At 48.0% G+C, this 24,780-nt stretch overlaps 2 protein-coding genes across 5 annotated transcripts in view; both read left to right on the top strand.

Annotated features, from left to right (window-relative positions):
• Positions 1-13,676, top strand: part of LOC139047491 (protein Skeletor, isoforms B/C-like) — a 38,046-nt gene extending 24,370 nt beyond the window's left edge. The window contains exons 8-10 of one of the 2 annotated variants that reach the window (XM_070521302.1): positions 8,369-8,464; positions 9,510-9,567; positions 13,521-13,676. In XM_070521302.1, the coding sequence (XP_070377403.1) occupies positions 8,369-8,464; positions 9,510-9,538 (125 nt within the window). In that variant the 3' untranslated portion in view covers positions 9,539-9,567; positions 13,521-13,676. The remainder of the gene's footprint in view (positions 1-8,368; positions 8,465-9,509; positions 9,568-13,520) is intronic. The other variant, XM_070521303.1, reaches the window with a different exon arrangement.
• A 4,857-nt stretch (positions 13,677-18,533) lies between these two features.
• LOC139047490 (protein-cysteine N-palmitoyltransferase HHAT-like) overlaps positions 18,534-24,780 on the top strand; it is a 30,752-nt gene continuing 24,505 nt past the window's right edge. The window contains exons 1-2 of one of the 3 annotated variants that reach the window (XM_070521300.1): positions 18,534-18,896; positions 19,925-19,992. In XM_070521300.1, the coding sequence (XP_070377401.1) occupies positions 18,755-18,896; positions 19,925-19,992 (210 nt within the window). In that variant the 5' untranslated portion in view covers positions 18,534-18,754. The remainder of the gene's footprint in view (positions 18,897-19,924; positions 19,993-24,780) is intronic. The other 2 variants (XM_070521299.1, XM_070521301.1) reach the window with 2 other exon arrangements.

Raw genomic sequence — 24,780 nt, 5'->3', positions numbered from 1 at the left:
GTTCCCGTCGACCCGCCAAGGGGTGTAAGACAATGGGCTACAGGGCAGCGACTACGCGCCCCGCATTGGACGCGGTGAGCGTCGAGCAAAGCAGCGTTCGGCGCGGCAACGAAATGTGCGCCTGAGCAAGAGACGCACGCCTTAGAAACAGCGCGTTTCTAAGGCAACACCGCATTCACTAGAGGCGCTTTTGTACCGCTTTGAAGCGTTGTACTCGTGGCTCAGTGGTAGCGTCTCCGTCCCACACTCCGGAGACCCTGGTTCGATTCCCACCCAGCCCGTCTTGCAAGAGTTGAGCCAAAGCCACTTCTCCTCTGTCGTGACGTCACGGTGTCACGTGATTTCATGGTCACCGCCGCGCCTGAGGAGCTGGGTTGAGCCCTCGTAATATGCTTCGCATAAAAGGTCGGCGCATTTGGCAGGTGTGAGGGTGTCGACGATGGCACTCGAGAACGAATCCCTGGATGTCTCCTCAAGCGCGGAAATCGAAGATGGTTGGCCTGAATCGACATCAAGAGAGCCTCCGGGGACGTCAACCAAAGACGAACAGTAACGAAGCCGAGGCATTCACCAACGACTAAAGTAATAGACGCACAGAGGGGATCGTAAAAGTATATATTGCTGCAGCTGCCGGCCATGTCAAGCGTTGTGAAGGGTAATGGGAGAGATTTGCGGCTCATGAAGACGTCGGACGGTGTGAAGAGGACCGTTGCATCAGTAATAGCATCACAAGAGACGGGTACGAGGGCGAAGGAGCCAGGTGGAATATCTGTGTCCTCGCGCACGGTAAGTTTAGAAGGGTGGTCACAATATTCGTCCAAGGATGCGTCATAAGGGGAAAATTCAACTTCTGCGTGTGCGCAGTCGATCACGGCTTTATGACGGGATAAGAAATCCCATCCGAGGATGACGTCATGCGAGCAGGCGGGAAGAACAATAAACTCGACGATGTAAGCAATGCCGTGAATAAGCACACGTACAATACAGGCTGCGTGCGGAGTGACGTGCTGCGCGCTTGCCGTACGAAGCGATAGTCCAGAAAGCGGCGTGGTCACCTCGCGCAGCGAACGGCACAGTTTGGCAGCTATCACAGCAACGGCTGCGCCGGTATCCACAAGAGGGAATGCAGGAACACCTTCTATACAAATTGCGACCACGTTAGCAGGACATTCGCGAGGAATTAGACAGTTCGAATGGGGAGCAGTTCTTGCCTCTTGAACTGCGAAGTTCAGTTTTCCTGGTCAGGTGGTGTGGGTCACCGACGCATTGGGGAGAGCGAGCGTCGGCGAGGGGATGATTAGCGACGCGAAGGAAATTCTGGGAGGCATGAGCATACGGTTGGGGGGAAGGAGCGGCGTATTGGTGAAAGGGCTGGCTGTCGTACTGGAAGGGCCGAGAGGCGTCGTCGAACGCTTGAGGGCGACGGCGGCAATATCGGGCGACGTGTCCGGGAGTGCAGCAAGAATAACAGAAGGGACGATTGTCCGGCGTCCTCCAAGGATTAGCCCTCGGTGTGATCTAAGATGCAGCATGGACTTCCGGTGGCACCGGTTGGGACTGGGTCGCGAAAGTGCCGACGAAGGCCTGCGTACTGCCTGCGCGTACGTAAGAGGTGCGGCCACAGGCAGGACTGGCTGCACATAGATGAGAGGCATGGCGACAGGCCGCACTGCCAGTGCAGAGTTGAGAGTCGCAGCTGCAGGAGGCTGATGGTGTGTGGAAGGGACAACTTGAGCGACCTCTTCGGAAATGAGAGTGCGGAGTATGCTTGGAAGACGGGAGGTGGGCTCCTGAGTGAAGGGGACTAAATAAGTTGGCGGGCAACCTCCTCACGCACGAAGTCCTGGACCCGCTGAAAGAATGAGGATGGGTCGTACATGCTGTCAAGGATCGCCAACGAGTCGTCGCTTCCCAGAACACGACGAGTCGAAGCGCGTTGCTTCCTGAACTCATCGTAACTTTGGCATAGGCTGACGACTTCGGACACAGTGCGCGGATTCCTTGCTAGGAGCATCTGGAATGCGCCGTCATCGATGCCTTTCAGTATATGGTGAATTCGCTCAGCTTCGGGCATTGCGCCGTTGACTCGTTTACAAAGGTCCATGGCGTCTTCAAAGTAGCTCGTGAACGTTTCTGCCGTCTGCGCGCAAGCATTGTTCAGCGCGCAGCTTGCGAACACGGGGTCGGCCGAAGACATCCGTAAACGTTGTCTTGAAAACTGACCATGTGGGTAGGCGACATAAGTGGTTGTGAAACCAGAGTTCGGCAACACGTACCAGCCAGATAAAAGATGACGTGGGTTAAATTCGCTGGATCATCCCACTTGTTGTGCGCGCTCAGCCGTTCATATGACGCAAACCAGTCTTCTACGTCTTCGTCGTCTGCACCACTGAAGGTCTTGGGGCCCCGTTGTCGTGGAACGCCGGTGCAGGTGGCGGACTGTGGCGTCGGCGCCGTTTGGGATTAGCTGTCGGTCATGGCAGGCGGTAGCGTTCTTGATCGCAGGTCCATGGTTTCAAGCGACGGGGTTTGAGTCCCAGCACCTCCACCAATTGAGAATAGGTTTATTGGCAGCTCTTAATGCAAAGGCACAGTTACCGGCAACGGCGAGACAGCCCGAAGCACTGTCCAAAAAGATGCCAGCAATCAGCAGCGCGAGCCGAGTCGAGCCACGTGTTGGCGATGTGGCATTGCCGCGAGACGGATCTTCTTCACACTTCGTTCATTCACGGTGAATGAGCCAAAATGAACCACCTGCACTACCGCCGCAGATGTGGCCGGTTAACGACTATGTTCCCTGCGAAGGCATGCACTGAAACAAGAAGCGCTGCCTAAATGTCCTCACTGCAACAAACATACGCTTTCAAGTGCATCCTTCCTTTATTCAAGCGAATAGCCTTGAAGAAGCCGATGAGGATAGCTAAAGCGGCTTGTTCGTACAACATATTTTGTTGTAGCGCAAGCTGAACAAGGTCAACAGAAAGGCACATCTGACACATACAGCACATTAGCGCTGTATGTGTGAGATGTGCCTTTCTCTTGTCCTTGTTCAGCTTGCGCTACAACAAGAGAAAACTTGAGAAGCATTCTTATATTCCCGTACGTTCATCATCAATGTTTTCTACGCAACGTTTTCCACGTGGTTTGCTGCGAACTATTGTATGAGCAAGTGATGTAGTTACAGCACGCAGCCAATGTCGCCCTGCATCATGCGATGTCTTTCTGGTTTCTGTAGGGTTTTCTTCCATGCAGCTACCTCCCCATTTCATTAAACATATTAAGCAACTTGCATATTAAGAGCCCGATAGTGAATAGTCCCGAGTGTAGGTATCTAAGTTATTCATGGACTAGATATCAGTACAGGGGGGTATTCTGTATGAGTCCACCTAATGGTCTGTCCATTTCGGCCGCTACTGATTGGATGCAGCCATACGAGCGAGCAGGAGACGAGCGGCTCGAGCCAATCAGCAGCTGCCGAAATGGACTCCTACAGAATACTTTCACAGAACGGCCTTTTCGGCGTCATTCACTTGTAAGAAAAGAGAAAAAAAAAGAGTTATGTTCCGTTCTAAAATTAATACGTAGTACGTTTCGGGAAAAAATATGCCAATTTTTTGTCGTTCTCTAAACCTTTGATTGTATCTATGAATGAAGTGTGTAATCACCGATGACAGTACAATGTTTGATATCCGCCCGTTTCATAAACGCGCCTGCGGCCAAATGGAAACTGGCACGCGCGCACGCAAATAATAATCATTATCATCACTGACTTGGGCGTCGCACTTGTCTCAACGTACTGCTTGCTCTCTTCACTGATATGTCGCACTAGGCTTAAAACACTGACATCAACCAGACATAACGCCGCAAGCACCGCAGCTTTATTGCAGCCTGCGTCCGTGTGTTCCGCTGCTGACGTGTGATGATGACCATGGCAGTGCCGATGAAGGCATGATGAAGATGACGATGAAGTTGGCGATACATCACTTCTTCCCCTCTTACAGGTCCAAGCGTTCAGGAGGCCGTCGCTGTCGGGTCGATCTTCGTAACGGTGGCGGGCTATCCGTCTGGGCCACTTCCGGACTATGTCGCAACGTGATTGGAGTGCTATCTGCACGGTTTACGGCTACCCTCTGTGTCGAGAAAGAGTCTGAGACAGTTCGACGTCTCACCCGGTCCAAGTGTCGCCGCTGAATTCCTTTCCCGGAATCAACAGTGACCATTCTGGACCCCAGTTGATCTCGCACTACTCCTGGTATCCACCTGCGACGACTTGTTCGGAAATCGCGCATCCAGATTGGGTCACCTGCCTGAACTGGAGACCCTCCAACTCGTGGTTGGATTTCTGGTGACCTTTCATCGGGAGCGATACAGTCCAGCTTTGTTCTTATTTGGTACCCCAATAAGAGTTCCGCCGGCGACTTTCCATCCTTGACGGGCGTTCGGCGATATCGACATAAAACCCGCGCTATGCGTATTTTGAGGTCTATTCCGGGGTCCTTCTCTAGTCCTTCCTTGAGCGTACGCACAGCTCGTTCGGCTAACCCATTCGACTGTGGATGATAAGGGGCTGTTGTGAGTTGTTGCACATTGTTCCGTGCCAGAAACTCACGAAAAACTTTGCCCACAAATTGTGGTCCGTTATCAGAAACAAAGGTTTTTGGAAGGCCGAACCATGCAAATATTAATCTTAGCGCGTTGGCCGTGGTTTGCGAAGTGGCAGTGGCAAACGAAATGGCTTCCATCCATTTCGTTTCCGAGTCGACGATGACTAAGACCATTTGTCCGTCCAACGGGCCTGCGAAATCTGCGTGCAGCCGGCTCCACCTTTCCCCGGTGGCTGGCCAGGCCAAAGGTATCTGTGCTGGTGGCATCGCTGAAGCCTGCGCACATGTGGAACATGAGTTCACCAGTCGCTCTATGTCGGAATCCAGTCCCGGATACCAAAACAACGTTCTCGCTGTGGTTTTCATGGCTGTCATGCCGGGGTGTGTCTCGTGCAAAAAACGCAACACACGCCTTGCCGCCGCCAGGGGTAGAACAATGCGATGTCCCCAGTACACCAAATTATGGCTGACTGTAAGCTCTGTTCTGTTGAAATACGGCCGGAGATGCTCATGGCCCTGCGGAGCATAAGACGGCCATCCCTGGGAAATCCATTTTTTAACCTGCAGAAGGCTGGTGTCTCGATTAGTCAGATGTTCAACCTCGCGGGCGCAAAGCGCTGTTTCCTCAAGAGAGTGGGCATACAAAACGTACTCGTCGGCAGCAAAGTCCCGCGGCTCCACCATTACTGGCAAGGGCAACCGACTGAGGGCATCAGCATTGGAATGGTCACTGCCCTTCCGGTACTGCAATGTGTAGTTGTAATTGCCAAGAAACAAGGCCCAACGCTGTATTCTTGCGGCCGCCATCGGTGGTATGGCTTTACCTGGATTGAATAACCCAGTAAGAGGCTTGTGGTCTGTTACTAAGACGAACTGATGTCCGTACAGGTAGTCTTTAAACCGGGCGACGCCGAATACCAGTGCCAAAGCTTCTTTTTCTAACTGCGAGTAATTGCGCTCGCTCTTGGTAAGTGTCCTGGACCGGAATCCGATGGGGTAGTCAACACCATTCACGCGGTGCGACAAAACGGCCCCAATGCCTACTGGTGATGCATCGCACTCCAGCCGCAGTGGCTTATCCGGGTCGAAGTGAGCCAGAAACTTGGAAGCCACAATTGCCTGCTTAACTTGCTGAAATGCTTTCTCCTGTTCCTGGCTCCATTGCCACTTGACTCCTTTGGATAAGAGAGCATGTAGCGGAGCTAGCATGGTGGCCAGATTGGGCAGGAACTTGCCATAGTAATTTATGAGACCGAGAAAAGCTTTCAGCTCACTCACCGAGGTGGGCTTTGGGGCTTCAACAACGGCTTTGATATTGTCGTCCTTCGGTCGCAGACCCTTCGCGTCGATACGATGACCGAGAAATGTGACTTCGTCTTGCCGAAACTTGCACTTTCCCTTGTTCAGTCGGAGACCATACTCCCGCAGCCGCTGCAGCACGGTTTTGAGCCTAGATGAATCATGTTTTTTCTCGGCGATGATAATGTCATCCAGGTACACTTGCACTCCAGGAATATCCCCCAGCAGTCCATCCATTCGCCTTTGGAATATGGCTGGAGCAGAACTTACGCCAAACGGTAATCTGTTAAAACAAAAGAGACCCTTCTGGGTGTTGAGGACTGTTATCTTCTTTGCTTCCTCATCTAATGACAACTGGTTGTAGGCTTGACGCAAATCCAAGGTCGTGAATACTTCGCCACCGTTTAACCTAGCAAAAATGTCGTCCACTCGAGGCAAGGGGTATTATTCTACCACAGTGGCGGCATTCACAGTCATACGGAAGTCTCCACACAGTCGGAGGGACCCATCGCCCTTCAAAACGGGTACCACAGGGGTTGCCCATTCAGCGGTTTTTACCGGCGTCAAAACGCCTTCCGCGACCAGCTGATCCAACGATTCAAACATCTTATCTCTGAGAGCGTAGGGCACACTACGAGCCTTAAAGAACCGTGGACACGCGTTTTCTTTCAATTGAAATGTGACCGGTGGTCCTTTGCACAGGCCGAGTCCCGGAGCAAACACGTCGGCATATTCGTCAAGCAGCTGTTGCAGACCTGAGCTGACAGCCTGTATTCCAGCCGGTTGCAGATTCGCTACCACATTCGACAACATTGCCACTCCAACTTCATTAAATGCCTTGATGGTGTCTCTGCCGCACAAAGGTGGTCCGGAGCTGTCGACCACTATGACAGTACCAGGAATATCTTTACCGTTGCACGTAGCGGTCATGCTAAGCTGGCCGACAACTGGAAGTTCTCCCAAGAGACAAGAGAGCTTGAGCTGTGAACTCTCCAACGGAGGCCAGATATGCTTGTACTTGCGGAACACCGTTACGGGAATGACGCTTACAGGTGACCCCGTGTCCACCAACATAGTGAGCGGAACGTTATTCCAACTGATGTCCTTGTAAATAGGCCTAACCTTGCGGATACTGGCTGCGTGATGGAGAACCGCTGTAATCGTGTGCAAGGCGTCGTTGTCGTCCGAGCTTGTGTCCTCTCCGGCTGCCATGGCGTACGAACCCTGGCGCCGTTGTCTTGCTGGATAAGATCCCTGCCGACGGTCACTATTTGTGCTAGACAGGCACATCCGACGTAGATGTCCTCGTTTTCCACACCGGCGGCACACCGCGCGAAAGTGTTTGCACTCGTCCTCAGCATGCGATTCTCCACACCTTCCACACACGTCGCGTTGTTCCGGCTTGGGACGTCGCTTCGAGGAATGGCTCTTTTGTCGGGCAAAATGTACTTCTGAGTGCGCCGAGTTCATGCTCCTGGCATTTTCAACAGCTCTCTGTGCCGAGACAGCAAAGTCTTCAGCCTCTTCTAAGGTGAGCTTCCGTCGCGTCAGTAAATGGCGCCGAACGTCTTCATCCAGCACTCCGCAAACGATTCGATCCCTCAACATGCGCTCCAATGACGTGCCGAAGTTACACTTCTCAGCTAGGCGTCGAATGTCCGCAATGAAGTCCTGAGCAGCTTCCCCGTCTTGTTGCGAACGCATGAAGAAAGCATAACTTGCAGCGATCTCTTTGACCTCCGGAGCATAGTGATCTTCCAGATACCCGACGACTTCCTCATAGCTCAGTTCATTCACATTTTTTGGTTGACACCGGCCCTGCACCACACGCACTGCACTGTCCGTGAGCGAAGCGATGAGCAGCGCTCGCTTCTTCGTTGGGTCCACGATGTTAAGAGCCTCAAAGTACGCCTCCAGGCGAACGCGATACGTAGGCCATGTACCTTCTGCATCGGCAAATTCCGGTGGCCGTCCAGCACTCATGCTGACGCGGGTCTTCTCACCTAGCGACGCTAGGCCTCGTCGCCGCTGATATGTCGCACTAGGCTTAGAACACTGACATCAATCAGACATAACGCCGCAAGCACCGCAGCTTTATTGCAGCCTGCGTCCGTGTGTTCCGCTGCTGATGTGTGATGATGACCATGGCAGTGCCGATGAAGGCATGATGAAGATGACGATGAAGTTGGCGATACATCATTCACCATTGTGTACCTCGAGAAATGTTAAACATCACTTTCGCTCTCGTGAGCTCAGTGCGTCGACGTCTCACAGTGTGCACGAACACTGTGAATGAACTGCCATTTGCATTTCGGCCTAGTTTGTGAAATAACGCTGCAAGGGCATAATAATTGCACGACATTAAAGTTGCAACATGTGCGGGATCGTTTCGACTGTTCGTGGCCGTACACACTGCAGAATACTTGAATGGACCGGATATACAGCCAGACCATGCTTTGTCGCAGGCGTCGCTTCGCTGCTGGGTCCACTGTCGGCATTGTCACTGTTCACTTGGAGCGTGGCCGCAATGGTGGCGGCTATCGTCGTTCGCCAGTGCTTGGGTGAGCTCTTTCCGTCTCTCTCTTTATCTCCCATGGTGCCTATGATGACATATTCATTACAGTTATTACAGTTATTGCACGTAATATGTGGCCTGACTGCATGGCTCAAAGTCTGATTGCAACAAAATTAAGCTTTGGAGAAATGTTTTTCAATCGATCCGTATATACGACAAAAGCAATCTTGGAAAAGCTACAGTGCTGGAAAGTGTCTATTTCTTATTCATCGGCAGCCATTAGATAGCGTCCAATGAGACGGTGCGCGCTCCTGGTGGCTACCGGATATGCTAGATATTTCAGCACGCCGAGGCAAGATGTGGGCTCCGTTCCATCTTGAAGGTATTGCCGAGGAGCCGCGCGTTCTGAGTCGTGGGCCACTTCCGCCCTGTGGTAATGGCGGAGAGCTTTATTTTCTGTTTCAGTATTTAGAATGTAGACTTTTGCAAGCCTTTCGCGGCATGCACTGGATAGCAGTAGTTGGGGCCGCTCTTCAGGACCGGGTTTTGCTGTCGGGAATGGTGAACTGTCTGCTCAATAAGACGAAAACGAATTATTCGGGGAAATTAAACCATGTAATCGACACTTTAGCGCTTGTTCTGCCTGCCCACCCGTGTTTCGGTTTGTCTTTTCTTATTGCGCTACCTTCTATTGCAAGTATACCTGACACACTAGGTCATGAAAAAAGTCTTACTAGTTCTTCACACTTTGCTATAGTCAGTACGGAGAAGGAACCTCACTCACGAGAGGCTTGTTGTAATTAGGGAAAAACATGCGGCTGCATGCAAACTAACCCATGAAATGTAAGCCATAAACGGTAAGCTAACTATAGCACATATAATGTGGTTACATACACTATAACAAAGTCTGCCATATGTCATACTCGTAATTGCGGAACGTTGCATTCGCTGGGTGGGAGTCACGTCACAGTAACTTATTGTTCGGCCAGGCTGGCGTAGGACGCGGGAAATATCACGTGGACATATCTATGCAAGCGCAGGAGTGGGCACGCAGGTAGTCACTAAGTCCGACACTTTTTTTTCCCTTGCAGATGGCTACGATCCCGTCGAGAGCTGCTGATGACGGCTGCTAATTATGTGTAGATATAGGTAATGTTGCCGCCACCAACATCTTCTACGGAGAAGTGCTTATGTGTTGATCTTAAGTGAATGTTTAATAATGGAAACAGAAAAAGAATGTATATATATATATATATATATATATATATATATATATATATATATATATATATATATATACCCTATTGCAAAAACCAGCGTCTCCCAGCGTCTTCCAGCGTGAAACCAGCGCGCTTTTTGGCGCTGGGTCGCACTGGGTACGCTGGCACTCGCTGGGACTCACTGGGACACCAGTGAGAACGCTGGATAAGAGCTGGGTCACACTGGAAGAGACGCTGGTTCCACTGCCATGACGCTGGGGCGCACTGGTTTGTGCTGTACAGGCGCTGGTTCTCGCTGCAGTTCGCTGGTTCGCACTGGAAACTGCGCTGGTTGTGTTTGTGCCGCGCTGGTTCCATACGCATGGACGAGCGCTGCTGAATATTTAATACCTAATTTATACAATTTTATCGCTTGATACTAGTCTTTTGTCCTAAATAACGCTATATCTTGGGGTTATAAAACCCTATTTCGTGTCCCAGCTTTGAATAAAGGTGCGTGAGCTGCCCATGTTTATTCATGCGCACTTGAAACTGAAAATCACTTTCGCTTTTTTATTTTCCCTTTGGACTTGGCGGATAGATAAATTCTTGAACGAAACCACGTAAACGCAGAGGACGCCGCGTTTTTAAGTAGTTCGCACGTAACGTTTGACTGGGAATTGTCGCAGTGTTGTGGAGTGGAGATGAAATGCAGAATTCGTTCAGACGCCCGACGGACCCCGAGATCGAAGCTTATCGCTGAATGATATTCTCGCACCGATAACAAAGCTGAAGTGATTCGTGTGCTTCCACTTTCCCTATTGTACTGAAAAAACTTTTGAGGCTAAAATACGCACTTCTTAGCTTTCGCCAGCTACCCGCGCCGAGATCGGTCCCCACCGAAGCTTAGGCCTAGCGTATCAGCCGAGTCCGTCCTCACGCTATCGGCGCGTCTAGGCTCAGGTATCAAGAAATATAACAAGGATAAATCACTCTATATTTAAGCTTTCGCATCGGTGTTCCTAAATAAACAATTTTTTCATGTGTACAGTGTCAGCACAAGAAGCGATGACCGCTGATGTGACGCGTCATAAACACAGGTATATGCGCTATCGTCGAAGGCTCCCAGCACTAGCCTGCGCTTCTCTGACGAAGATATATGACTAGACACGCGTGTTGACTGAAAGGCATCACTGAACTAAGGAAACGTTGCACATCCTTTGCGTGAAGAACAAGAAACGGCTATCGAAATCGGCAGAAACAGCCCATACATCGTCCCGGGTCGGCGGTTCATTTAGGACTTTTTTAGAAGTTAAAATAGCGATCGCAAGTGAAAATCGATGTTCTGGCACTTCCAAGCATACTGCTGAATACGGACAGCAACCTTTTCTTTCTGGTACAGGCGTGAGTTTTAGTTGCTGGGTGATAGCGCATCAACCATGCATGTACAAGACGTAGCTTTGCGAAACAAAGTGCTTCTCGGCTTTGACATAGTAAATTACGCTCGTGTTTCCGTCTGCTGGCGTGGCGTAGTGGTAAGGTATCGGGCTTCGAATCTGTAGGTCGGACGGTCGAATCCTGGTCGTAGCAGTTTTATTTTTGCGTTTTTTTTTCTTTTTTTTATTGCACTAAAACGTTCCTTGTTGCTTTCTATATTCAAAAAAATATATACGGCGTCCAGACATCGCATATTTAACGCGCTAGAGCTGTTTTTCGCGCAAGTAGCCAGTGCCTCCCAGCACGCTGCGCGATCCCAGCGCCCCAGCATCCAGCGCGCTGCACTGGGCCCATAATCAGGCGCACTGGGTCCCAGTGGCACTGGGTTTTGCAATAGGGTATATATATATATATATATATATATATATATATATATATATATATATATATATATATATATATATATATAAACGAGAAGAAAGGGGGTTACCGAGGGACCCGATATTTATTAGTCATATAATGAGAAGCCAACAACCACTGACACCAAGTACAACATAGGGGAAATTGCAAGTGCTTAATAAATGAAATAAAGGAATCACAAATTAATGGAAATTGAAGTGGATGAAAAAACAACGTGCCGCAGGTGGGAACCGAACCTCAGCACGGGTGGGTTCGGTTCCCACCTGCGGCACGTTGTTTTTTCATCCACTTCAATTTCCATTAATTTGTGATTCCTTTATTTCATTTATTAAGCACTTGCAATTTCCCCTATGTTGTACTTGGTGTCAGTGGTTGTTGGCTTCTCATTATATGACTAATATATATATATATATATATATATATATATATATATATATATATATATATATATATATCTGTGTGTATATACATACCGAAGAAAACGGATGAGGCAATAGCGACGCGGTAGCTCAATTTGTAGAGCATAGCACGCGCAATGCGAAGGTTGTGGGATCGTTCCCCGCCCGCGGCAAGTTGTTTTTTCATCCACTTTCGTTTCCATTAATTCATCGTTTCCTTATTTCATTTATTAAACACAAGTAATTTCCCCTATGTTGACCTCGGTGTCAATGTTTGTTGGCTTCTTATGATATGACTAATAAATATCGGGCCCCTCGGTTAACCCCCTATCTTCTCGTTTATTACATAAGGAGTGTCTCGAATCCGGCAACATTGAAGCACGGGCCCTATAACGTAAAACTACTCCAATAGGTTTTTATTCCAGTTTCCTGACGTCAAAATGGCGCTACCGCTGACGCAAGCAGTCTGCGGTAACCCGCAGCGTTATCTGGACAGACCAATCGAACGCTCTCCTCGTTTATAGGAGGTCTAAACGACATCTTAGTTGAAATCAAGAAAAAGAAATGGGCATGGGCCGGACATGTAATGAGGAGGGAAGATAACCCATGGTCACTAAGGGTTACGGACTGGATTCCAAGGGAAGGGAAGCGTAGCAGGGGGCGGCAGAAAGTTAGGTGGGCGAATGAGATTAAGAAGTTTGCAGGGACTACATGGCCACAATTAGTACATGACCGGGGTAGTTGGAGAAGTATGGGAGAGGCCTTTGCCCTGCAGTGGGCGTAACTAGGCTCATGATGATGATGATGACTTTTCTTTGATTTAAAAACGAATAACATTGCCTACATTGAGCGGTTTTTATTATCGCATTGACTGACGAAGGGCCAGGAGCACGGTCAAGTGGAGAGGGTTTCGATGAGGCCGAGCCAGCGCAGTGAAAATGGCTACGGAAGGCTAAGAATGCCGCTAAAACGGATCCTCACCAAAGAATAGTTGGCAGGGCGATGTCGTATACGTGTCGAAAGGACTCGATAATGTTGCACTGCCAACAAAAAGGTTTTATTATACGCAAATAATTCCATGCTCTCCGGTAGGTGCGAGTAGTCAGTGCCTGAGCGATCGGCGGGCAGCCATCTTCTATAGCTTTGGGAACGAGGCAGTCTTCGGCTATCCAGAAAAAAAAATCAGTTTTGTACGGCATATTAATGCATCTTTAACGCGCACACGTCACTTTGGCACGGTGAGTTTTCGCGGTTTTATGACGCTGTGTGACAGACAGGCGAAGTGGGCGCAGCCCGAAAACATTTGACCAATAAATAGCACAGGGCTAACGGCAAAGAAAGCGTCGCATTAGAAATAATTATTTTTCTTTTGTTTGCACTAATCATGCATAATCAGTGTGTACACGTCCCATCAGATGGGGAGCTATCGCGCTTTTCGTGACGTCGCGTGACAGACAGGCGAAGTCGGGGTGGCCTGAAAATCTTTTGAACAAACGCGAAGGGCTGATTGCATAATTGGAATAGAAAATTTCGGAATAGCTTTGAGTTATAGCGCTCTAGGTTTGATTGAATAAGGCACGTACGCTGTGCTCTTGCTACTAGCTGCGACTACGTGAATTTCTGATTTGAACTTTGATTTGCTGTGCAGCCATGAAGAATTCCAGCTTGTTCGGGTGCTCTCATCCTGTAACTCACGGGCCGCCTTCCAAGGCCTATAGCGTGGCAGCGTACGGATGCTGCTGAACCAGTGGCCGCCCTCCGTGTGCTTTTCTAGTTCCTAAAATAAAGGCTGGTATTTCTCAAACGAATGAGTGCTCATCGTTATATTTCACGAGTGTCGTTGCTTGCGACGACACTGTGGCAGTAATGTTGTAATCCAATGCATTCCTAGACGCGAAACAACGCCCAGAAAGGCAGTACCCAAGTATATCTGAAGTATTGCAATCTATGAGAGAGCGAATAAAGTGCTAAGAAAAAGAATAAAGTGCTAGGACAGAAAGCTGAACGGTCGCATGGGTTGAAGAGAACATTGATGCACAAATTATTGAACTCAATGTTGTTTCCTGTGTCTGAGGCTGACAACGAGAAAAGGGCCGTAATATTTGACCCGGAGCCGTTGGAGGAGCATTATCAATGCCCAAGTAATAGCGTACACGCGAGATATGCTGCGGGGAAACTTGTGGATTAATTCTATTGGTTTATATTATGAGACGCTTTGGTGGTGCTTTGACATTGCACTGTATCCAGGAGCTATGCATGTTACAAAGCATATTAAAATTTGCCAACACAGTAGCGCGCACTGACACCAGGATTGACGAAACATGTCACCACCCTTCAATATAATGGCTCAGGGACCGACTCAGCTTTGGTTACACGGTCTGTAGGATCGGTCGTCTATACTTGGCCGAAAGCTGTCCATGCGAAGTGAAGAGCCAAAATCTTCACTTTGATAAAAGCGTGTTCAGTTGGCCTAATCGGCCTTGCTCCTTGAAATTTATGTCATTCTTGTTCAAGACGTGACCTGTGGCAGAGATTCACCAGATGAAAGGCATCCCGTTCCTGTATAAATATGACAGAGAGAGAAAGAGATAAGAGGGGAAACCGCAAGGTCAACCAGACGAGCGTCAGGTTTGCTACCTTAACCGCGGGTAAGGTAAGCGGGCAATACAAAGAAGGAAAGAGAGAGAGAGAAAGTACCACATGAATTTGGGAGGATTATAAACGGTCCCTCATCCCACTGCACTTAGAGAACTGCGCTAATAGCTTTTAGCGCCGACGACGAAGAAGGATGAAGCAAACTTTATTGCTCTAGAAAGAGTAATTCAGCGGTCAGGCCGGATGTCTTCATCTCCGATTGGTTGATGACGATCTCCGGCCTTCATGGTCGGCGCCCCTATTCCAGGGCACCACTGAGCGTGGCTGCTCGTCGGGCATGATCCGCCAGCCTCCCTTGGAGGCGAGGGTTGCCGCTGGCGAGCACGCTCTCCCACTGCTCCGCACCCTATTTCTATTTCTATTTTCTATTTGTGGAGTGCCTTATTCGTATTGCACTCCCGTGTGATGTGATAAAGTGTGGGAAATGCGCCACACCACCGGCATGTGTCTCTGTATTGACTTGGGAACAATTTGCTTAGTATATGTAAATTTGGGAAAGTTCCTGTCTGCAGCTTTCGCCAGTAAACTGCCTGTTGTTGAGTGAGTGTATTGTGGGGCGTGGGATATCTGATCCTCGTCCCTCTATGGGAATTTAGTATGTCAGAGTACATTGGGATCACTGTCATCAAATGCTCAGGATCTCTGTTTAGGTCCGCTCGGTTTGTATGCTCGCGAGCGATCCTATCAACCCTCTGGTTGCCGTCAATCTCAGTGTGCCCCGGCACCCAAAAGATGGTGTGTCTAATGCGTTTATTCTGTCGACCAGCGCGGAGGAAGATTTAGAGCGCGTTTTGACCGATTCTGCTGTTAATGCAGTTTCGGCATGCTTCCTTGGAGTTTGTTAGAATTATAAGGGATCTATTTATGCGGTAGAGATGCTACAGCTGCTAGAGCAACGGACATTTCCTCTCCCTCGGTTACCGTACAATCCCGTGCCGACGCGCAAGCGATTTCCCTATAGTCCGAGTCTATTACTGCTGCGACGACTCTTTGTTCTGTTTCCCTTCGTTCTCGAGGATATACCGCAGCGTCCTTGTATACCGTGTTCGCCTTGGTTGCTAGGTATTTTTCTACATATTTTGCCCTAGCGTTCCGCCAGGCTGTGTGTCAATTCGGATCCATGTTTCTTGGTAGGGCCATTACCTTGATGGTGCTGCGATACTCATCGGGTAGGTTTGCTGTTCTTTGTTCTTCCCTACCCGCCGTGGTTGCTCAGTGGCTATGGTGTTGGACTGCTGAGCACGAGGTCGCGGGATCGAATCCCGGCCACGGCGGCCGCATTTCGATGGGGCGAAATGCGAAAACACCCGTGTACTTATATTTAGGTGCACGTTAAAGAACCCCAGGTGGTCGAAATTTCCGGAGCCCTCCACTACGGCGTGCCTCATAATCAGAAAGTGGTTTTGGCACGTAAAACCCCATATTTTTTATTTTTTGTTCTTCCCTTTGAATTTCTTTGTGCCCCAGTTTTTTTAGGAGCTTTCTGCCCGTGGTAATCTGCTGGTGTCTGAGCAGCTGCGACCCTAATTGTGCTTCTTTGAGCTCCTCAAACGTGTTGTGGAGTCTGAGGGCCAGCAGCTTCTCTGTCGAAGTGTTGGCCAGCAGGTGAAGCGCTGTTTTGTATGCTTTCCTTATGATTGCGCTGGCCTGGTCCCATTCGCCTTTGTTTGTGTTGTAATATGGGATGGCGTACGTGATCCGGCTGATTATGAGGCTTTTAAGCAACTCGACCGTATCTTCCTCCTTCATGTCGCTTCTATTTTGCGAGACGCAGGTGATCATACGTGCCACCTGTGCCGTCGCTTGCTTGAGTAGGTTTATGCTGTGCGTGCAGCGTTGATTGCTCTGCACCCACATTCCCAGAATCCTTACGGCTTCTTTTTCTGGTATCTTCTATCCTTCTAGGGTGAGGCTGATTTGTTCTTCCGAGCGTTTTCCTCTTCTGACTCTCAGGAGCTCTGATTTCTCCGTCGAGCAGGCGAGGCCTCTTTCCCTAACGCATTTTTCCACGCATGTTGCTGCGGCTTGTAGTCGTTCTTCTTTTTGGCTGATCGAGCCTTGGTTAGTCCAGATGGTGATATGGTTGGCATAAAATGCGTTGTGTATGCCGTCGATCTCTTCCAGCTTCCGGGCTATCCCAATCATTGCAATGTTGAAAAGGATCGGTGAGATACGGATCCCTGCGGGGTTCCTTTGTTTGGCGTGTGGAACTCGTCTGTCCGTAGGTCTCCTAACCCCACCGCGGCTGTTCTGTTTGATAGGAACGCTCTCATGTAGCCGGGAATTCTTCGTCCGCTGTTGAGATCATCCAGTCCCTTGAGGATGGCCACGTGGCTGACGTTGTCGAACGCTCCTCTGACATCGAGTGCCATTATTATGTTTTCTCCGTTGTAGGGGATGTTGCTAAGAGCCCCCTCTTTAATTTGCAGTAGGACTTCTTGGGTTGACAATTTGGTGCGAAATCCGAACATACTGTGGGGATACAGATCTTCGTCTTCCACGTATTGTTGTAGCCTCCTTGTCACGATCCGCTCACACAACTTGCCAAGGCACGAAGTGAGTGATATCGGCCGTAGGTTTTCAACTAGTAGCTTTTTCCCTGGCTTGGGGATCATAACTACCTCCGTATGTCTCCATTCCTCTGGCAGTGTCCCCGCTTCCCAATGTGCGTTGAGGAAGTTCGTCAGGTGTGTGACCGCCTCATCACTTAGGTTGTAGATTAGTGCGTTCCTAATCCTGTCTGCTCCTGCTGCTGGGTTCCGAGTAGATGCCTTAACTGCTGCGAAAACTTACTCCCTGGTGATTGGTCTTCTCTAGGTCGGGGTTTTCTTCGGCTCGGTATCTCTCCGTGTACGCTTCGGGTTTATCTTGCCTGTAGCACTTTACACGGACTATTTGCAGTAGCTCTTCTTCTGTCCCTTCAAATTGCTGTACTAGTCTTTGGATGGCCTTGCTACTTTCTGACTTGGTCTTGGTTCGGTCCATTAGAGCCTTGAGGATACGCCAGGTCTTTGCGGTGCTGAGGGTTCTATTCAGCGAGTCGATAAACTTTTGCCAACTTTGTCGTGTGAGTTGGGCTGCGTATTCCTCTGCCTCCTTGGTAACCTCGGATGTGGCCGCGGTCCGAGTATCCTTGAGTCGAGGCCATTGACTCAGCTGAAGACGAAACCATATTCTGTGTCTAAATTTGAATCGAACGCAGACGTATATGGGACGAACGTACCCCACAAGGATTTAGCTAGTTATGATGATAATGGTGAAAACATTTTTATAGACAGGTAAGGGAAAATCGGGAAGGAGACCTTAGTTTGGGCTCAATGATATCATCGGCGACATGGCCTGTGCCCATCGGATCAATGCGCGGGCGACTTAAGAGGTGCCGGCGCAAAGGACAGCTTCCCACTTCTCTGGGGTGCGGAAAGCAACAAGGATAAATACGGGTGCATAACCGGAAGCAAGGAGCCGTGCATTGTACGGTAACGTTAACGGTCGCAGGGCGAACGACGCATCCTGGAGAAGCGAGATCCTTGACGTTGCGCTGAAGCTCTTACTCCACGGTGCCGAGCAATGTGTTTGGGATCGCTCCAATGTTCTCGTGGCATTAAATTTTTTGCTTACGAAGTTTTACGACCAAGAGTGGGAAGCCCTATGAACAAAGGTAGTTCAGAATTTCAAACCTAACAGCTGGCTTCACGTTAGGAGGGCCAGGAGTATTCTGGGATTACGCGATCGTGTAAGTGTCGTTACCATGTTGTCAGCATACTCGATCTTGCAAGAAAGCACACAGAAACCAAGTTCGTGGCCGGCAAACCATATTCGAGTCCTGTAGATGTTCTCGGAGACAGGGAAGGCAGGTCCACAGTCACGCATGCAGCGCAGCTGTGATTTGAAAGCCTGCGCGCGAAGAGGCTCCTTTTATGCGAGATGTGCTGAGTCCCTTTGTTCCTTCGGCGTTCCCTTAAACCAGCTGCCGCATTAAACGGTGTCGCCCATAAAACGTGCCAGGCTGCTTCGGACTACGTTCAGTGTTCGCTCACGAAAAAAAAAAAAACCTAAGTATACCCAAGAAGCTGTTCTTTTTATTTTCTATGACAAAACGCTGGAAGCGTTGTGCGCAAAATGTACGTTGCATTACGCCGGCAGGTGTTCTTCAGATTGTATATTTATCTCCCCATGCGTTCGATTGGTCGGGTGTCTTAGCTCTTTTTTGACGACTTCAAGATCAGTATGATGACGTGTAACAGCTTTGCCAGAACGTCACGTGCCGTTGTGGACAGCATTGCACGTTATGGCTACCTCCGTGTCGCCCACTGGACCGCCTGGCCTCTGTTGTTCTTCTACGCCGCCTACAGCGTCGTACAAAAGAAAGGTAACATGTGTGTGTGTGTGTGTGTGTGTGTGTGTGTGTGTGTGTGTGTGTGTGTGTGTGTGTGTGTGTGTGTGTGTGTGTGTGTGTATGTGTGTGTGTGTTTGTGTGTGTGTGTGTGTGTGCGTGTGTGTGTGTGTGTGTGTGTGTGTGCGCGTGTGTGTGTATGCGCGTGCGTGCGTGCGTGTGTGTGTGTGTGTGTGTGTGTTTGTGCGTGTGTGTGAGACCCACGTGACATAGAAACGCACTAAGCCATACGAAAGCTCCCTACAGCAACATCAAATATGTGAACATAAACTATTTCGTGTTTCGAAAATCTTGTAAGGCAGCCACTTCATAATTACACGACGAAAGAAGTGCACCCGCTGTATACAACATACTGACACCGAGTGAAAACGCCCAACACGTCTACGTTCCCACTGATCTTGCTAAAACATTCTGCACGTTATTCGAAATTGCTGCACATTTCCAATCGTAAGTGTTGCAACATGTACGCCATGCATTTTAAATACCATTACTTTCATAAGTGCTGTTACTGTTGCACTATCTTGCTATACGCAGTGGTGAGACAGTGTCTGAAAGGGTTAAGGAAGGCTGAAAGTACCTTGGTTGCGCGAGACGCGCAGATTCTGCAGGGAATTGGACGAAGGAGAAGAAATGTTCTGGTCGAAGGTGGGCAAATGGAAAAGGAAGAAAACAAAAACAAAACGAAAGGTGCATATCTTGTGAATTTGTCCACCCCGGAATGACTTTCCGCGCGAGGCGATGAAGGTAGATAACCTTGTTAGAACTTGACGGCTAATGCAAAAAAAAAGAGATGAGATCTCCGTCTCGACGAGACGACGTGCGCGGTTAGTCCACGAGACAAGCATGGGTGTCGTAGCTCAAGGCCCGCGACAGTCCCCGGTGCCACGATTTTTAACGGAGCCTTGTGAGCAGTCGCTATCGATCGATACATTTCTTTCAGCTCTGGTAGCAGGAAGTCATGTGCACGCGAAACATGTCCGTGTGTGTCGTTCTCTCGTCTACAGCCGAGATCGTCTCTGCTCTCCACAGAGAAGCACGAGGATTGTGCAGGGCCTACGAATGCAAGCAAAGGGTAAGGTCATTTATGTCTTCATAAAGGCTCGGCATGGTTGCACTGTTTGCGAGCAACGCCAGCGTTCCAGCAGAACTTTTTGTTGGGCTAGTTGGTGCATGTTACTGAAGCACTAAAGCACCAAACAGACGACGTCCGTGTCTACTCTTGTGTTAAGAGGAAGCATTAGCTCGGGCCCAACGCCGACGCGGCCTATTCAAATACATGTAAAACGCAAAAACGCTTTTATGAGATACCCCTGCACCGATATTGATGAAATTTGTTGCATTGGAAAGACAAAGTTAAATTCTAGTCACTGTTGGAAGCGGAATTTCGATTTAGGGCTTGAATTTTCTTAACTCGATTTTCAAATATTTGACCGTTTGAAAAAAATAGAAGCACAAAGTTTACAAATTCATAGCTCTGCATCAAGAACTGATATCGTGGTTATGTAAACGGCATCCATTAGATCATTCAAAGCGGACAAATTCAATATGTCATTTTACATCTTACGTGAATTTGTTACGTTGGTTACAAAGGTTTCGCAAAAGTTGTATTTTCCTATGATTAATTTTTTTATATTCATGTCAAACATATCAATGTTGTCCGCTTTAGATGTACTATTAGATGCAATTAACAGAATTGTATTATCATTTTTAGTCGTTGAGTTACAGAGTTGTAAACTTGATAGTTTCGTTTTCTGAAAATTTTTGATTTTCGCCAATTTTTAATAAAACATTGACACCTTAACTCAAAAATTCGAAACCGACAGTCACTAGATTTTAAGTTTGTCTTTTAAATGCAACAAACCTCGTCAAATTTGGTGCAGTGGTTGCCGAGAAAAACGAATTCTCCTTTTACATGTATTTAGATAGGAGCACTCGAGCTAAAGCTTCCTCTTAAGCGCTCGTCCCTGTCTCTTCTTGTGTCGTCTGTTTGGCGCTTTAGCACTTCAGTAACGCCAGCGTTCTCGTATACGCCCGAAAGCGCAACTTGTCGGGTGCATACGAAAAGCGATTTGCTTTTAGTTTCGCGGTGATTGCTACAGTGAATCCTGCGTAGTCGCTTACTAAAGAAAGACGCTTAGTTGGGTCTGTCAGCTTTGAGTGTGCATAAAAGCCCAACTCGACTTTTCAGAAAAGCTGTGCCGACGCATCTGTTTTGCCTCACAACACCGTTCACATTCATTTCTGGCGAGCCCCAGTAATCGTAGTGGGTACCTTATTGTTCATCATATTTTACATACATTACCTATATCATTCTTGCGGCGATGGCGTTGACAGTTTGTGAGCGCAAGTTAGCTCATTTACTGTGTGGGCATTTTATAACAAATCGGCTCTTTCGCCCCTCTTCCGTGGACGGTGGTTGGCGGTTGGCAGCAGTCGGATTTTCAAAAACGCCGATGCAAAGGCCGCGCGACCTCTTACGCAGCGAGGGGCTCGATTTCCATTAATTATATCCTTGGTGTCTTTGTTTGTTGGCTTCTTATGATATGATTAATGAAAATCGGGCCCCTCAGTTAAACCCTTTCTTTTCGTTATACATAACGAGGGTCTCGAATCCGGCAACATTGATGCCTTCAGGTAGCATGTGTGGGTTTATCGACTGTGTGCTGTCACCCAAGAAGGTCATGTTCTCGTGGCGCCTGCGGCAGAAAAGATGTTCCACGTCCGCCGCCAAGGACTGTGAGTGGTTGCGCTGGCTAACGCTCCCAGCGTTCTACTATGAAAACATAAATACCCAAGAAAGTGGACGGGGAAACGGTGCCGTGGTAGCTCAAGTGGTAAAGCATCGCACGCGATACGCGAAGCTTGTGGGATCGTTCCCCACCTGCGGCAAGTTGTTTCTTGATCCACTTTCATTTCCATTAATTTATAGTTTCTTTATTTCATTTATTAAGCCCAAGTAGTTTTCCCTATGTTGTCTTTGGTGTCAGCGTTTGTTGGCTTCTTATAGTATGACCAATAAAAATCATGCCCCTCGGTTGGCCCAGCACTCCTGTCACTACAAAATTACTTAACAGACAGAATCCAGTTATTAAATATTTCAGGAGCTCATTATAAAACCATGTTCACTATCACTAATACTGGCGTGCCCCAGGTTTCCATATTGGGCCCGCTTTTATTTTTAGTATCTGCCTAACTGCCTTTCTTCTTCAAAACGTGTAGTTTATGCAGACGATATTACTATCATTCACTCTGATAAACGTTTTACAACTCTAATAGTTCACCTTAATGACGATTATATAGCCTGATGGATGGGTGCCATACTAAATAGCTACAGATAAGCATGTCAAAAATAAAGTTTGTTCTGCTGACTTCCCACCAACGAACACGTAACTCCATTCATCCTATTTTTCTTGGCACCAGTAGTATCCCTGTATGTTTTTCCTGCAATTATCTTAGTGTAGAAGCAGACAGAGATCTTAATATTATTAAGCAGATATCTAAAGTAAAACAGTACATTACCTACGGCATCAGGATGCTTCTAAAAACACAAAACGTATTTAACCATCAAATAATACTATCCTTACACTTTACATTTATTAATTCCCACATTAACTACTGCGCTAATTGTTAGGCAAACACTTACGTAACTCCTTAAAACTAATGGCAAATCCAATAGACTCAGGCTATTAGGATAATTACAGTTAGCGCGCAACCTCAACGCCGCATATCCTTTACGAAGTAATTACATTCAGTCACAAAACTTGATAAACATAATCTGGGCACCCTTTTGTTTCGACCAACAAATTACACATGGCGCGATAGCTTGATACCACAATCTCCTCTATAAACACGAATATTGCCAGGTTTGCAATAAGTAGGAACTTATTTTTACCTTAAAATACATTCTAATCAAGGCAAGCAGAGCGTCCATTTTTCATGCGTCGCATTCTGTAACCCGGTACTATTAGATAGAAAAACACTGAAAATTCACGAATTCAAGAAGCGAATAACAGAATACATATTTTTTTAATACTGATAATACTGAATACTCATACCCGTTGTTTCAGTGTCCTTTCATTTAATTTTCATTGTCATACCATTAGATTGCTGTTTGATGACCTTGTCATTCATATGTATTCGAGTTCGCCAATTATGTTTTGTACGTCATGTCATTTATACTGTTAATTTATTAGTGTCTAACGAGATCATCCTACAGTGTTCTTATATGCCACCTACTTATGGATATTTATTTCTTCAATTATGTTATTCATACTGAAACTGGCAATTCTTCGTTCTCAACGATGTGTTGGAACTGCTGTAATCTGTGCTTTATCACATTTAGTTTCTAAAGGAAGTCGCATTGCAGTCTTTGACTTCGGGACTTCCTTCTGCATATTAACATCGTGTAATCTTTTTAATCATCACAATAAAACCGATTCTGACACTGAATGATTACAAATATTTGTGCACGTAGGCGTATATCTGCTTGCATATGTATGATTCCACTGGGCTTGTTTCTTTTTTCGAATATTATGCTTTTATATGTCCTTTAATGCTTAAGTGACAGCGAAATTTACTCAACCAAATTTCCACGAGAAGCTTCTGAATACACTCTCAATATAATAAAAAAGCTTCTGAACAGTATAGTCATCCCATAATCGGACGACTGAGAGAAAGGTTATCATTAGCCAGTTCTCACCAGTAATTCGCTTGTAATGTCACTTTGTTGGCGTTTACAAGTAATTTCCTGTGTTTGCTCTTTCACGGCTTCCTTAATGCAACAGAACTGCCGAGTGCCCTTCTGTATCGATGCTGTTGCAAGAATCATGACAGATTGCAATGCCGGGCAGCCCAATGATAACTACCCGCGTTTCTTTCTTTTTTTCACATCATTTTCTATTGCAGTGCGTGAATTGTATGTTTTGTTCTTTTCCTTTCGACAGACAGTCCTCTATGAGTTCCGAGCGTCATACATGTACAGAAGGTGCCTGTATGAAACGTGCCCGCCATGCTTATATGTAATTCTATTCCTACATTGTGCCACATATATGGCGATATATGCGAGAAATAAAAAAAAAATTGGAGGACGCTTAAGCTTCGCCTTCAAGAGTGGAACGCGACAGCATTCCCGTCGACCCGCCAAGGGGTATAAGACAATGCGCGACGGCGCAGCGATCACTTACGAGGCGCCCCGCATCGGACACGATGAGCGTCGAGCAACGCAGTGTTCGGCGCGGCAACGAAATGTGCGCCTGAGCAAACGGAACGAACCAAAGAACTCGGTGTCTCGGTGGAGGAAACGATCTACGCCAGCCGAACGTCGTGATCGGCACGGGCAGAGAGATAGATAGATAGTAATCTAAAGGAAGGAACGGCGCTTGAGTCTGCAACCCGTGTGGGAGAACGGCGAAGCGTCGTCAGGGGAGAGGGAGTCGGGGCATGCGACGCGCCTTGCACCGGTCCGCGCACAGCCGTGGCGCGCCACCTGTCGGGGCAGCGCCGTACATTGAGAGGAGGGGGTCTTCTGTGTTTGCCGCAAGATGGCTCTGCGTGTGCGGTAAGCACAGAAGAAATGTTGCGGAAACGTACTGCGCTACTCATGTAAATGCGACTTCTGTAAGTTGCATGCTCATAATTACCGATATACAGCGCAGTATAACTTTCTACGGCACGTTTCTAAGGCAACACCGCAATCACTAGAAGCGCTTTTGTACTTCTTCCACGCATCGAACTCGTGGCTGAGTGGTAGCGTCTCCGTCTCACACTCCGGAGACCCTGGTTCGATTCCCACCCAGCCCATCTTCGAAGTTGCTTTTTATTTATGAAGTGCCTGCAGTGATTTATCGCTCACGGTCAACGC

Source organism: Dermacentor albipictus, chromosome 7 (assembly GCF_038994185.2).
Source record: "Dermacentor albipictus isolate Rhodes 1998 colony chromosome 7, USDA_Dalb.pri_finalv2, whole genome shotgun sequence".
Taxonomy (NCBI): Eukaryota; Metazoa; Arthropoda; class Arachnida; order Ixodida; family Ixodidae; genus Dermacentor; species Dermacentor albipictus.
This window is presented reverse-complemented; position numbering and strand designations above follow the sequence as displayed.